Genomic DNA, 15,358 nt, shown 5'->3' with positions numbered 1-15,358 from the left:
TTAAATAGAAAAAAATTTAAATTTACTTTATATTTTCTTTTATAATTAATGAGTTTAAATAGAGATAATATTATAAAAATATGATTAATATCCTATCAAGTACTTTAGATTAAAGACCAAAATTTTTCTTATAAAAAGCACCATATAATTGGGCTTGAAGAGAGTAATTTGTAAGACTCTACTTGTTGGCATTTGATACAAGAGGAAAAACTAATTTGTACTTTCGTATAGTTTTTTTAATTTAAATTCTTATAATTTATTTTATTTCAATTGAATATTTGTAATTTGATCTATTATATTTGTTAATTTCTGAATGTTAACATTCTTGAATTTTTTTAAAAATGAAATTAAAAACTTACATATTTTCACTAAAAGATTAAATAACTTTATAATCACTTATATAATTTTTATACTCATTTATATAATTATGTTTTCTAAATAATTTTTATAGATAAAGAATTTTGATTAAAAAAAACACAATAAAAATGTAAACATTGTATTAAATTAAATTTTATTTTATTTTTTGGCCAAAAATGTTAAATTAATTTTTTTAACTTAATCATTCATTAACAATTTATTAATAATCTTAACTTTCAGAAATTAACACACCAAATGAATTAAACCATAACAATTTGATTAAAACAAAAATAAAGAAAACTTTTACCATTTAAAAAAAAAGTTGAAGAAAATTATAAGTATCTGTAAATTTTCCTAAAAATAAGATCACTTATAAAATTTAGTCAAACACTAATGAAACATTCACAAAAACGCCCTTACCAGTTATCTCCTCCACTCTCAGCTTAATAACTTTAGTTTGATATAGGTATAACATTGAAAATTTGTAAAAAAAAAAAAAAAAATATTGACATTATCTAATTTTAATCAATCTCCTTAATTTTATGAAAGTAGTTAACATGACCATATAAATAAGACGAAGAGGGAGTACGTGAATGGTATAACTTAAGTTCCATGGGAACCCCTCTAATTCAGCAGATGATTCGATTGAGAAGATTCAGGTTCGAAGAATGTTGGCAAGGTTAATTAAGGCAATTGAATGAAAATGAAAGAATGACTGTGATCTGAATCTGGTCACACCATGCGCTTGTGCTAAAGTCTTGTTCTATATCCATTTACGTTGGTAAGAACCACTTTTACATTTGAACAATTTTAGCCTAATTTCCATTTGCCAAATGGTCTGTTCTGTCTTACATATAAACCACACATGCTTATGAACACACCAAAGGGCCTCCTGAAAGAAAAGAAGTCATACGGAATCCAATCCATGTCCATTGCTATACAGGCGGGGTTAAACAATATTACTCACGCTTATCTTCCTCAATATCTTCCACATATGTAAGATCTGTGGCACTAGACCCTTTTCTTTCTTTCCGGTCCAGCTTAGCAGCCACGTCGCCGCTCATCTTCATTACGCCACTTGTCAGAGAGATACCCTCCTCATCAAAGTCATCTCCTGTTCCCTCTAAGTAGGCATACCTAGGAATCAAGGTATTCATTTGTCAGGTACATGCCAGAGCAGAAATACCAATACAAGAAACATGCAAACCTACAGAACCGTCAATTATAGATAAAGAAAAAGTATATGCAGATAGTACAAGAGGAGATATAAAAATGGAAATATATATTTTATACATATGGGATTGGTATAAAGATGAGATGTTGAATAAGCCTCCCTCCTCTAGCACAAGACAAGTGACCCTTGATGTATACTAGTCCTTGACTAATGCATGAATATCTAATGCTTCCAACAGACTCATTGCACAATCACATTTTTTTCTAGTCAGTATTTCTCTTAATACAGAAATACATGAATATAAACGATTCAACTTGAAAAATTAAACTCTTCTCAATTAACTTTAACACCACCTTAGCAGAGCACATCCCATGTAATTCAAGACACCCTTTATGCCAAATAAAAATAGCACTCATCCATTTCTATGCAATAAAAACATATAAACTAAATTATCTTCTCTTTTACATCTAATGAAAAAGGCAGATATAATTTTGCTTTTAATTTTTTTTGGGAACCCATGCATTACTGCACAGGATAGTGATCTAATATCTATATAAAAACTAAATATTTCGCCACTGTTTATTCATTGTCGTGCCATTATTACTTCTTGAAATACACGTGATTTCAAAACTATTTGAAGCTACTTGTGCGTCAGCACAGGTGACATTTCTCTAGTTAATATAACAACAACAGTAATATTGTCATTCACTTTGGGTCAGCTTGATAGAAGTGAAAGTGAAAGATATCAGAAGGGCTATAATCATAATGCATCAAAACAAGCTTCATATCTAGATGCATTTTCAGTTTCTCCTTCATCTATTACACCTTCAACCAGCTAAACACATCCTCAAATTTTGCAATGAACAAAGAATACCTGAAGGCACCAATAACCACTTTGAAACACAATCTCAAATAAAATGATGAGCAAAATTATGTTCACCTCCCCTGGGATTTTTAGAACCTACACTCCACCATCTAGTTTCAGTTTATATGGAAACCTCCGTCATATTAACAAGAATGCATCACCAAAAGGCCAAGTTAATGCTTATAAAGACTTAAGGGCGTTTGTGCAATATTGTTAAAACTATGCGGAGTTTAAATGTGGGGTTTATAAACTTTAGGGAAGGTTTTGGTTTTCAATTGAAACCAGAGAAGGTGTAAGAATTGATTTCAAAACTTCAGAAGAGGTAAATGTAATTGAATCTGAAAGTAAATAGAAATAAGATATACGCATTTAAGTAGTTCATCAGGATGATTTAGAATTTAGATTGCGAAACTGCATAAAAGTCAATTAATTTATTATTTCAAGTAAGCAAAACATAATTGAAAGGAGAGGACTCATGATACAGTCATACAAATTCAACAAAAATACCCAACTCTATAAAGCTCATAGAAAAGGATGGTACCTAGTAGGGTTACGAGAAGGAGCCCAAAGGATACATATCACCGCCAACAGAGCATATGCAAGAAGCGTCCAGAAAGCAGGAATAATCCAAGCAATTCGCCACAACTCACTCAAAGGGTCAGTTGCATTAAAGTATAGCTGGTCAATAAAACCTAGTTAGCAATAACTCACAAACCAAAGCAAAATCCTTAAGTACTCCAATGCAGTAAATCCCATAGCAAAATATAAATTTTTTTCCCCAGCAAAACTACCTCAAATCCAATCCATGCAATAGAGAGCAGCACAGACACCGCAAGAGTATTAGTAAATTTTCTATAAAGCTCCAGTTTAGCCATGTTTCTCCTTATCTGCATCCAAAAATTAAAAGCAAAGATTAAATAAAATTGATTCTTCAATATAGTACTGCACATTTCACAGACGAAAGCTTGAATAATAAAAAGCACACAAAATAAGAAGAACCACTAGCCTCAGCAAAAGAAGATAAAAACAGACATACTATGGCACGATCAAAATAGCACACAAATACAGAAGGATAGACATACTAAACAAACAAACTGAGAGCTAAGGCAGCAATGAGAAGGTTGAAATCCAGAAAAAAACAAATTACCTGAAGTTTCTCCAATGTTTTAGATAAGGATGAAAAAATCCAAAGAATAAAGCAGGTGTCTAGGAAAACAACAGGAAGGACCAAAACTAACTTTGTTTTCCCAGAAAAATCATTGATGTTGCCCAGGTTTTCAACAAGCTCAAGAGCCTCTGATGCAACAAAGTAAACCAGCCCAAGAAGAAGAACCCTTGAAGTGATACCACCAAGGGTTGGCCTCACCACACCAAAACCCATTGAGACAACCAATAGAAGAAGGCGAGAAAGAGTCTTTTTGACACAGCTACATGTCACAGCCCACAAAGTGATTCCCATTGGCCTAGTTCCAGTAGAATTAAAATTGACATATTCAAAGTACCATATAGCCATTTCGCACATTCCAAGAGCAATTACTGCTGTAATGTGGTAGTGCAGCTGAATGATATCCTTCCAAAACTGAACAAATCGCAGGAACCAGACAAGGCCAAGCAGGAGGTATGCTAATGACATAAAGCCATAGAACGTCATAAGAGGAGCCATCTTCCCTGGCAGATAACCATCAGGATTCCTCCATACAGTCCTTCCTTTTACAATTGTCCCTTTAAGCTGAGGGTCACAAATCATAAAGTAAAGGTAGTACATCCCTGTGCTATTTATTTGGATGCTTTGCGTTTCCATTTTAACTTCTTCATTATTTCCTTGGAAAAATGTCTTAATCCGTTTAGGAAACTCAGAATTTTCTTGGTTTTTCAGAATGATAACTTCCCCAGTAGTGCAGTGTCCCTCTTTAGAAAGAGTAGGTGTGCAGCATATCAAATCAGACTTCAGAAACGAACCTCCAATTCTTTCTCTATCCTTTACCTCAAGTATTATGGCTTCCACCAAGCCAGTGTTTTGCTGCATCTCATTATGCTTATTTGCATATTCCTTAGGCCTCACAAAAGTGACGGTGTCAAACCTGCAGTTCTATAAGTGAGAATGAAATCATCCTCAATTAAACCAATTAAGATGAACAGTTTCAGCGGGCAGCTAATTTTTTTCATTGACAAAATCTACGATTATAAGCCAAATCTGATAATCACCCTATCGCAGCTAACATCAGGTATAGAATTTCTCATAGCAGAGAAAAAGTCCGAGGCCATAAAAGTATCTGCTTGATAAAAAATTATGTCCTAACAAAAGTAAGTATGGTCTCAGGTTGCAAGCGGGATGAAACTCACAACCACCCACTGGGAGCTTTCATTTCATGCCACCAGGCTACATGGCCATTGTTGCAATCCTGCTGTTTCTATTACACGTATATGGTAGAAAGGGCCATCCAAAGTAAGTCAAGAAAGGGCTAATTGAGAACCTAGGAGGCTTGGCGTTTTGCATTACTGGGCACTCAGAATCCAGGCAATGAAGACAAAACCAAGGTAATAGAGCTCGTTCCGATAACACCGATATAAAATATGCAGCAGAAACAAAACAAAACAAAAAAAAAAAAAGGCGAAACGACAAAGTGACTTTGGAACGATTATCAAGAGTGTAAACCAAAGGCTTGGAAGAGGAAATGCATTTAGGCAAACAATTCAAGGGAATAAGGATCCCTAGAAAAGGATCAAAATTCCAGTTAAAAAAAGAGAAGTACCTAATAAAGGACTTGCCCTTGAGAGGCTTGTCTGGGGGAACAGGAGTAGAAGAATCGCGAATCTTAGAAGCGTAAAGTCCTTCGCTGCCGCCATGGAAGAAGAAAGCATTTGACCTATGAATGAAAGCTTCGTTCGCATACTCGTGGATTGAAGCATTCACGAGCGGAATTATGACGCACAGAGAAATGACGCACTCGAGGAAGAACTCAATTCTCTTGCTCTTCTTCATGCCACTGCGTAGCATCCCTTGAGCTAGCTTGCTTGATTGCTATTCTTTGTGCCGAGATTTAATGTTCTTCAGATTCTTCTAGGCGTCTCGGAAGAAGTTGAAAAGGGTAAAATGGGAAGGCCAAGGCGCTTCAGCGAATTGATGCCTCCTCACAGCGCTGAAAACGACATGAAAGACACCCGGCCACTGCAAAAACGGCGACGTTCTAAGCTTCTGATCCGTACTCCACCTTTTTTTTTTTAAATTATTACAAAGCCACCACAAAGCCGTATAAAGGGATTATATTCTAATCATATCTAAAATTATGAGGTTAATATAATCTATCAAGTAAACATCAAAAATCATAATATTAAAGATGTCGTGCATTGATCTATGGACTAAGAGGTCAGCATATATATTCGTTTCTCTACAGACGTGATCAAGGGTAATAATCCAGCCTCTCATAGTGAGCTCCTTAATCTTCTTGATAACGTCTGATAAGGGGTGGCTTTCATAGCATACAATAAGTGACAATGCTTCCATTGAGTCAATGTGAACATTAACTTTGGTTAATTTCATATTCCAATAAGGATTAAGACCTTCAAGGATTCCCATAAATTCAGCTAAAGTGCTAGGTTAATATTCAAGGTATTTGAAAAATCTTTTGATCCAATTTTCTTTGTTGTCTCTGACGATACCTCCACAAACTGTAACTCCATTAATGTTGACTAGGCTGTTAGTATCGAGTCTAACCCATCCGTAATACGAAGGGATCCATTTAACCTTACTAGCAGTATCTCTTTTGTTCAAGCAAAGGGCTTTGGATAGGAGCTTCAAGTCATTATTTATTTATTGGGTGTCAGAGAAGGCAATGTCACTGTCCACAATATTCTAGCAAGTTTGTGCAAGAAGTTTTTGCCATGGTGTTCTTCTTATTTTTAAGCTTCCGACTTCTACCGTTGCATTCTAGATAATCCAATTCTGCATATTAAGAGAGAAGAATGTGTTAAACTTTTTTCCAAATCTCTTTAGCTTCCTCACAGTCCTGAAGAATATGCATTGAAGAGTTGAAAGAGTTACAACAAAAAAAATAGGTACATTATTGGGTAGTATTCCCAATTGCATGCATGAGATAGAGTTGGAGATGATTTAAGGCAACCTTTCAAAGAAAATATTTTTTTATATGTAGGTCATTTTTAAATCTTAGTCTATAAATCAAAGTGATGCTATTCCTTATGTAACTCCATAGCCCTATAGGTAGATTTAATGGAGAAATTGCCATATGAGAAAGGTCACCAAAAAAAGATATCTTCATCGTCCTGTTGATTAGAAAGTTGCACAATAGAGATACATTTGATCATATCAAAATGAAGATAATGACTTAAAAGATTGAAATTCCATCCCCCTATATTTTTACAAAAATCAGAGGCCCTAATATAAAGAATCTGTGCTCCATTTTTGCGGTTAAGCCCATTTTCAGTTTCATTCACTGGATTCGTTATTCAACCCAGCCTTTCTCATGTTCACTGCAGAAACAGTTTCTCTCACCAACTCTTCCCAATAGGTCATATAAAATAAATTGTGTTTATAAAAAAATAATTCTGTTAAATTGTGTTTATGCAAGGAATTCAAATCTTTTTAACTAAGATGTTTTCCTATGAATAGAAAAAAAATTACATTGGGAGAGTTATTTTAATAGGATTTGACAATAAGTAAACTTGATACAATAATAAAAAAAATTAGATTGTTTTATAAAAAATTATTATTTAGAAAATATAATTTTTTTAACAAATGCCATTATTCATGAGTTATGCATTTTATATATTATTTTTCTAATTTCTTTCAATGCACTACGAATGCATCTAATTTTTAACCTAAGGAACATAGATAGAACGTTTTTTTCGTAAAACTATCTCTAATTTAATTTCTCTTGTAAGATTTGGATTTCTACATTTTGTTCTCTTCATTTTTTTTGGCTAATTACAAACATGAAGGCAAGAGTGTGTGACTTTTAAGTTTAATTATTAAGAAAACATAACTTTTAACCTCTGCATTTTGTTTTTATTTTATTATTGAACCTTACACTTTTTTTTTATATTCTAAGTCCTTGTATTTTTATTTTTTATTATTTTAGATCCCTTCATAAACAAAATGTGGAAACAATGAAAAAAAAAAATGTAGAGACATAGAACACTGAAAATAAGTGCAAGGACCAAAAGCAAAATGTAAATAAAATGTAATAACCTAAAGTTATGTTTTCTTTTAATTATTTACTTCAATCCCATTTATAATGCCTATATATTGATTGATAATAACATTTAGGAATATTGCCAGATTCAAATGATGAGTTAAATTGGGAATAGTTCTCCCCAGTATTTTTTTTTTCAATCCAAAGATAGTTTTGAATTAAACTTTCACAAATGAAATTGCTATCCATATTTTTTTACCAAACTATCATTACATTGCCGGACTTGTCTTTAAAAAATGCACTACATATCATTAATTACTATTGCCATCATCATTTATAGTAGACTGATAAAACATCATTGTTGATAATAATTTTATTTGAAAGCGGCCAAATTTAAAAAGAAAAAAAATGAAAAGGACTCGTAAATGAAAAATCAAAATGAAAGCTTTATGATTGATGAGGTTAAAAGATATGTTATTTGTGAATAATTACTCAGTTAGGTAATTGGGTTGGTGCAACTGTCATGGTGGATGTTTTCCTTATGATCGTCAATAACAATATTCTTGTTCTAGTTAGCATTCTTGCCTGCTCCATGGTTTTGTTTCAGTTCTGTGTCTATATATGTATTGAACTCTGTGTCTGGTTTGTTAGTAATATATACTTTCTCCCACCTATTATTATATAAAATTTTGGTAAATATTTTACCATTCTAAAACAATTAGTTTAAACTTTAATTTTTCAAAAAATTGTACATTTTTTTAATTATACTCTCATCAGTCATAGTAATAATTGAAATTCTAATAGATCTTTTTTTTTAAAAAAAATGAAGCATGGATATATTTTAACCAAAAAACTACAAGAATGACTCCATACCTAATATTTAAGACCAAGCATGACTTCTAGAAAATGCCTATATTATGAACCAGAGAGTATGTGTATAATACATGACCCAAACTTTATAAAAGGCTCAATTAAACAAAAAATCATATTTATAAGAAACCAAAGTAAAGTTATTCTCATCTAAGGCCTAGTGACTTAAGCACCACCATTTAGTGTCTCTTAATGCCAATGCCCACCGAAAGAATATTACTTTGAATCTCAATTATTTGTGAGCTCTTGTCATTTAAATAAATATTGAGAGTTTGAATCACATATTTTTTGTTTATGTAATAATTTAATTAAGAGAGACCTACTATTTACCTCAAATATTTTAAAGGAGATAATCTTTACTATTTTTTAGTCTACTCCTTATGTAAAAATTAGTTATTTTTTGGAGCCGTACTTAATTATTTTTAAAAGTTATCCTCTATAATTTCAAAAGAATGGGAGACCTAACTATGCTTTTTATTGGCAAATTAAAAGACACCAAGCACATGTGAAATCATACCACAATGCATATGGTTGTTATTATCTCTTCATAGTTTAAAATAACAACTGAGTGCATCGATTGTTTAACTCTCATCATTTATTTATTAATCTTCATAAGAAGTGTCACTGAGATTGCGAAGATTAAAATATTAACTGTAAGATTGCAAGCAGAGTTGAAGACAGTCATACACAGACGTTTAGTATATTATCACCATTTTTGATATGACTCAAATTGCACAACAAAGCTAGTGAAGAGTGTAGAATTTCCACTATATGAAGAGCACTAACAATATTATAACAAGCAATTTGGAACTTGTTTTACAGGCAAGGCATTATAAGAAGGAACCAAATGAAACCTCAAAGATGAGAAGTGTAGAAGGATGGGAATGGAAGGAGGTGATTATTTGGATGTCGTTTTGATCCCAGTGAGTGTGTTCCTTGTAGCAGCGTACCATGGCTATCTCTGTCACTACATCAAGAACAAACCCTCCACAACTGCTTATGGAATCAAGAGGCAAAGAAGATCCGCTTGGTTTCTCCACTTAAATCAGGTCTTCCCCTTCAACCCAATTTTGTTCTATCCAAAATCTTAGCTATGTGATTGTTAAAAGATTTTTTTTTAAACCTGGGTGTTTAATGTGTTTTTCGCTAGTGTCCTGCCTCTCGAATTTGTTTCTTTTTTTTTTTTTTTCTTTAAGTGACTTTTATAATTGAAGAATGGCAACAAAAAAAAAAAAAAGTTAAGGGTCATTTTTATCTTAAAACTCTACACAAAAGATCAAAATATTTTTAAATTTAATTAAGGGTCAATTCTATCCCTTAATTTTAAATATTCTCTTCCTCATTACCTTGTCATTTTTTCATTGTTAGTGAATCCCACATTATATATTTTTTTCAAGTTTTTATTATAAAATATTTGAGTTAAAAGACAAAAATAACCCTTCGAATAAAAGTAGAGAGATAAAAATAACTCTTAACTTGGTAAAAAATAGGTTAAATTATACACAACTCTCTAAACTTTGAATCATATACAAAAAACCTCTTTAACCTTTAAAAATTAATAATAAAGCTCCTTGAACTTTTAAGTTTTTGCAAATAACCCCAAGCCATTAATTATATACACCTTAAGCTTCATTTTTGTGTACATTCAAATCCCCAAACTTTGATTGATATACAGATAACTCTCTTAAACTTAAAATTATGCGTAGATAATTAGTGTATAAAATTAATCATATAGAGTTGTCTATATAAATATAAGAGTTCAGAGGGTTCATTGTAAAATTTTAAAAGTTAAAAAAGTTATGTATACATGGTTTAAAATTTAAAAGAGTAATATATATTTTAACCTAAAAATATTATTAAAAAAATAGTGAAACCTACTAATAATTAATGAATGTTAAGTATTTTTAACGTTAGAGTAATAACAAAGTGAATGTTGAGTGACAAAATTGACCCATAGTTAAATTTAAAAACATTTATGACCTTTCATATTAAGTTTAAGAATAAAAATATCCTTATCTCAAAATACAAAAATCTATCATTATAGGACTTTGAGACATCAAAATATAGCCAATAACTCAAAAAAGATGTTGGGAAGGCATGGCATAACAGAAGGGCTAAAAAGGCCAACTAGAAGTCCTAACCCAATTTCTCATTAATCAATACTCTTTTTGATTCTATTTATAAAACACTTTTTAAAAATAATTTTTAATTTAAAATATAAGATACTTTACAATAATTAACTATATTTTTTTAATTTTATCTATTTTTGATTAACGTATAAATATTTAATATAGTTATATTATTATTTAAAGTTAAAGATAACAAAAAAGTACAATATGAAATTTTTTTTTTTAAATGCATGAAATGATTAAAGTAGTTTATAATAAAAACTGGAGGAAGTATTTTATGATTGAAGTCAGAAAGTGATAGGTGAAAAATGTGTGTGAACTAGATTTCGATTAGATCCATGTATGTAGATACGAAACCAACCTCTTTATTTCCACTCACTGATTGTGCTTGAAGACAAACCAGCAAATATGAATTCATGAATTTCCACTCACTGATTGTGTTTTGCTGGAGCAGGGAGGTAAAGAGAAGGCAATGCTAGTAGTACAAAGCCTGAGAAACACTCTTATGACCACGATCCTCACAGCAACCATAACCGTTCTCATCAACTTCGCTTTTGCCGCCGTGACAAGTGCCACCTACACCGCCAGCCACGGCCACAACCACCACCAGCTCTTCACCGGCACACTGCTGGGCTCAAAATCAGACAAAATCTACGCCTTTAAGTACGCCTCCGCATCTTTCTGCGTGCTGATTAGCTTCGTCTGCAGTTCCATGGCCATAGGGTTTCTCATTGACGCGAATTTCTTGATGAATGCCTCCGGCAATCTCTTGCCCGAAAACCACGCAGAGACGGTGTTAGAGAGAGGCTTCGCTTTGGGTCTTATTGCGAACAGAGTTTTGTGTTTTAGTGTGCCTTTGTTGCTGTGGATGTTTGGTCCTATTGCTCTCGCGTTGTCCTCTTTGGCTCTGATTTGTGTGTTCCATCAGCAAGATTTTGTCCCCAAATTTCCCTGTAAAAATACCCATAAGCAGTATTGCATCACTTCAAAATAGAATAAATACTAGATACTAGATGCTACACTTGCCAATAACATAACTTCTTGTGAATTTTATGTTACACATCAGTGTGTATGTCTGTGTGTGTGTATTGATTCATTGTATCTATTTATAGAATTTACAACATCTCCTGCCGTGTAATTGATTCTTTTATTAAAGATCATTTTATTATAGAATTATAACCTCTTTTCCCAATGTGATACTTATGTAAAAATATAGATGTAAAAGTGCGAAAGTGCTTGTATGATTCTGTTTCTACTTTTACGTTCTCGGAATAGTTTTGGGAAGCTATATATAAGTTTTGGTAACAAGAAATTAAAAAAAAAAATCTATTTCAATCATTTGTTTTCAAAATCATATCAATAAACATGGAAAAAAAATCTTTTGAAAACATGTTTTAAGCACATTAATGGATAATATCGAATAGCGATTGTCCAATAATCATTTCGTCATCTCTATTGCTCAGCTAAATGCTTGTTGTTATTACACCACTGTTCGGTTCCATCTACCTCGTGCCGACTTCAGCCACTTCTTACGGGTTCACCTCCTCTGGTTTAGCCACAACATGTTATGAATTTGTAATTTCTAAAAGTTCACTCTGTTGCTTGTAATATGGTTTAGCCACTTCTTAAGAGCATTATAGATAATAAAAAGATAATATTGTTATTGTATGCTCTGTATATGTAAAGTTCAACTACTCTGCTTGAGTTCCTCCATATTCAAACTTGCTTTATGACTGTCAAGCTCGGCTGTGGTGAAGGTCAGTTTATTTTCCCCTCACTGCGTATTTTGTGTTCATAGTTTATTGTTGAATTAGTTAGGTTCTAGCATGGTAACTCTCTCCGAAAGATTCCTTCTGCCTTAAATTTTGGGATTTTGCTGTCTTCCTCTTGTAATTTGTTATTTGATGCCAACGGTAGGAATTTAATGATAAATATGTTCTTGGAATTTCATTACTCTTTTAGGCGCACTGGGTGAAATAATCCTTATCAGAGTATGATAGTTTTCTCAAAGTCGTGAGTTTAGCCAGCTGCACTCTTTTGTTTTTTAACGTACTCAAGAGTGCCTGTACTAGGTGTAATATGTTCCTGATATGAATGATAAAGCATCTGCATCTAAGGAATTTTATGTTTTTCTAGCATACAAAAATTTTATTTATATTATTTAATTGTCATTTCAATTCTTTTGTTATGATTTGAACAAATAAAAGTTAGACATGAATTGTTTTGTATTTGACTAAATAAAATATTTCTTTCTTATGTTATGGCTGTTGATCAATTTTATCTCTTTTGATTTTATTTATTTATTTTAAGGGTGTTTTTTCTTTTGTTGTAAATCCTACAACCAAAAAAACTCTGTTTTTTTTTAAATACCCTTTTTTACATGAGTTGTCGGTTTTGGCCACAACCATTATAAAAAATTCATTTTTTACATGAGTTGTAGCTAGAATTGATATAAAAAATTCACTTTCTACATCAATTTTAATTATAACCAATGTTTTATATCTCCTAAAATAATATTACTTTGTGAATCAATGTAAAAAGTATTTTTTAACAATTGTAAAAAAACTTTTTTTTTTTTTGTTATAGTGTAATCAGTAGAGTTCTGTATGAATAGGGTAATAATTCATTGTCCAACCATAAACCCCATTTAGGCATGAAATTCAACTTAATGCCTGACCATGCACACGGTTGGATGGGCCCGGCAGGCCGGATCGAGCTTGCTTGGACTTATATGCCCAATTTGACTCCTAAAATGATTTTACCTAGTTATCAACAACAATGAAAACTTCAAAAAGTCACACACAAAAAACAACCTAGAAATATGAAATTATTGAACCAATTACAATACAAATAACAAACATTTAACATAAGCATATGACACAACAAATAATACTATCAACTAATCGTCTAACATTAATTATCCAAAAATAATAATACAAATAACGCAACAAAGGCGTAATGTTTAGCGTCCATAAAAAGTATAAACTAATAATGTTCATTATCCAACATTCATAATTCAAAACAATAAATTTGATAATACAAACATATTGCCCAACATAACATAAAAATGAGAAGGATAAATGAGCAAATTACTCTATGAAATTTAAGTTTAGTAGTACTATAAACTCTAAACTCATTTATCATGTAAATTATTCCCTTAACTTTTGAAATTGATGCACTCTTGCTCCTATTGTTAATGAAAATTAACTTTAATCATTAGTTTGCTAGAAAATGACACAAAATAATTTTAAAAATTATAGAAAATGACCAAACAAAACTTATCATTAATAAAAATTAACTTTGATCATTAATTTATTAAAAAATAATAGAAAAAAATCTCAATAATTATAGAAAAGGACCAAACAAAATTGTTTTCCTTTTCTGTGATTTTGTGTCCTTGTCTTTAATTTTGTTTGGTTCTTTATTGTAAATTTTTGATCATTTTCTATAATTTTTTATATTCTTTTCTATCATTTTCTAGATAACTAACGGTTAAAGTTAATTTTTGCTAATGATAGAGGTCAAATTGCATCGTTTTCAGAAATTGAGCTAATAATTTGCATAATAAACAAGCTCAAGATCTATAGTATCACTGGATTTAAAGTTCAAAAGGTAATTTACTTATTTACTCAAATAAAAACAAATATATTGAGTCAGGCCAAGCAATAGGGTTGTGCAAGTAGCCCAACAACCTTGTCAGCCTAATTTTATTCGAGATAGTCGAGCTTAGCTTCAAACCGAGCATAGGGCTAGGTTTAAAGCTATCACAACCTGAACTTTTTTGTTTTGTTTTTTCTAATTGTTTTTGAAAATTAACTATTTTATAGTGTTATTTTACTTAGTTTTTTATGTATTATATTGTTTTTATGTTATGAATATTTTAATGATTTCAATTTTTCTAATCTTTTTTCCAAATTTAACATTGATTTTTTAACATCATGTTATGTGAAAATAATGGAAAATTGTTAATTATATATAATTTAAAAAATTATTACTTTTAATCTTAGTATTGGTTTTAAAATTAATGTATTTTAAATAATTATATTTTATATTTTTATTAATAAAATTATTTTTAAATTTTTAATAATTTTTATAATGATTTTTTGGTTTGGCCAAAAACTCGGCCTGAACCTTCAAGTAGCTCAATTTTCAAACATTAGGCCAATCATCAAGTTAAGGTGAAGCTCGTCCCTAGGTATCCCTAACTAGCAATAGTTAGTGGTAATTGATGTAATTAGTGATAAATGAGAATAAAAATAAAAATAAGCACAAAACCACTGTTGTTCTTATTTTCCCATTTTAAAACTTAAAAATAGAAATAAGTTTTGAGGACAAGTTAATAAATAGAACCTATCCAAACAATTCTTTTATTAAAAGGGAAAATAATTTAAAAAAACATTAAAGGGCATTTTTGGTCCTTGAACTATTTGTGGAGGAATACTCAGTATCCTAAATTTTTAAGTGAAGCAATGTTGTCCTTATAAAAACAAAGTAACGTTACCTCTACCATCAAGGGAGAGAAAACTTTAATATTTAGAGGTATATCCCTTACAAATATGTATATGTGGCATACACTTGGCATCAACTTGGAAAACTATACAAAAATTTAAGGAAAAAGAACACTCTCTCTCCTTGCATCCTTACAAGCACAGCTACTTCTCCAACTCAATTCTCTCTCTCTCTCTATCTCTCAAGTCCTAGTTGGCATAAGCATTGCACTTGGATTCCATCCTTTATATGACAATCACTCTTAACTTGCTCTCCTTATAGGCGCAACTACTTCTTCTTCTCTAACTTAGTCTCACTGTCGCCT

General features: G+C 31.4%; 2 protein-coding genes across 2 annotated transcripts; one reads left to right on the top strand and one right to left on the bottom strand.

Annotated features, from left to right (window-relative positions):
* Nucleotides 1-1,102: 1,102 nt before the first annotated feature.
* Nucleotides 1,103-5,449, bottom strand: LOC129289785 (uncharacterized). The gene is made up of 5 exons (XM_054926541.1): nucleotides 5,150-5,449; nucleotides 3,544-4,477; nucleotides 3,188-3,283; nucleotides 2,938-3,074; nucleotides 1,103-1,494 (listed from the first exon to the last, which is right to left on the bottom strand). The coding sequence occupies exons 1-5, from the start codon at nucleotides 5,392-5,394 to the stop codon at nucleotides 1,317-1,319; spliced, it is 1,590 nt and encodes a 529-aa protein (XP_054782516.1). The 5' UTR covers nucleotides 5,395-5,449; the 3' UTR covers nucleotides 1,103-1,316.
* Nucleotides 5,450-9,294: 3,845 nt separating this feature from the next.
* Nucleotides 9,295-11,668, top strand: LOC129290077 (uncharacterized). The gene is made up of 2 exons (XM_054926786.1): nucleotides 9,295-9,465; nucleotides 11,000-11,668. The coding sequence occupies exons 1-2, from the start codon at nucleotides 9,295-9,297 to the stop codon at nucleotides 11,537-11,539; spliced, it is 711 nt and encodes a 236-aa protein (XP_054782761.1). The 3' UTR covers nucleotides 11,540-11,668.
* Nucleotides 11,669-15,358: the final 3,690 nt, after the last annotated feature.

The sequence above is a fragment of the Prosopis cineraria genome, unplaced genomic scaffold (genome assembly GCF_029017545.1).
Source record: "Prosopis cineraria cultivar Desert tree isolate PC_DT_omini unplaced genomic scaffold, ASM2901754v1 PC13, whole genome shotgun sequence".
NCBI lineage: Eukaryota > Viridiplantae > Streptophyta > Magnoliopsida > Fabales > Fabaceae > Prosopis > Prosopis cineraria.
Note: the sequence above shows the minus strand (reverse complement) of the source record. Positions and strands in the feature narration are given on the sequence as shown.

Excerpts from the sequence above, each read along its gene's own strand:
- LOC129289785 (XM_054926541.1), bottom strand. The coding sequence starts at position 5,394 with ATGCTACGCAGTGGCATGAAGAAGAGCAAGAGAATTGAGTTCTTCCTC. Across the intron at positions 3,075-3,187 it reads TTGCATGGATTGGATTTGAG|CTATACTTTAATGCAACTGA; the intron begins GTAGTTTTGCTG and ends TTTATTGACCAG. Across the intron at positions 1,495-2,937 it reads CCTTCTCGTAACCCTACTAG|GTATGCCTACTTAGAGGGAA; the intron begins GTACCATCCTTT and ends CTTGATTCCTAG.
- LOC129290077 (XM_054926786.1), top strand. The coding sequence starts at position 9,295 with ATGGGAATGGAAGGAGGTGATTATTTGGATGTCGTTTTGATCCCAGTG. Across the intron at positions 9,466-10,999 it reads GGTTTCTCCACTTAAATCAG|GGAGGTAAAGAGAAGGCAAT; the intron begins GTCTTCCCCTTC and ends TTGCTGGAGCAG.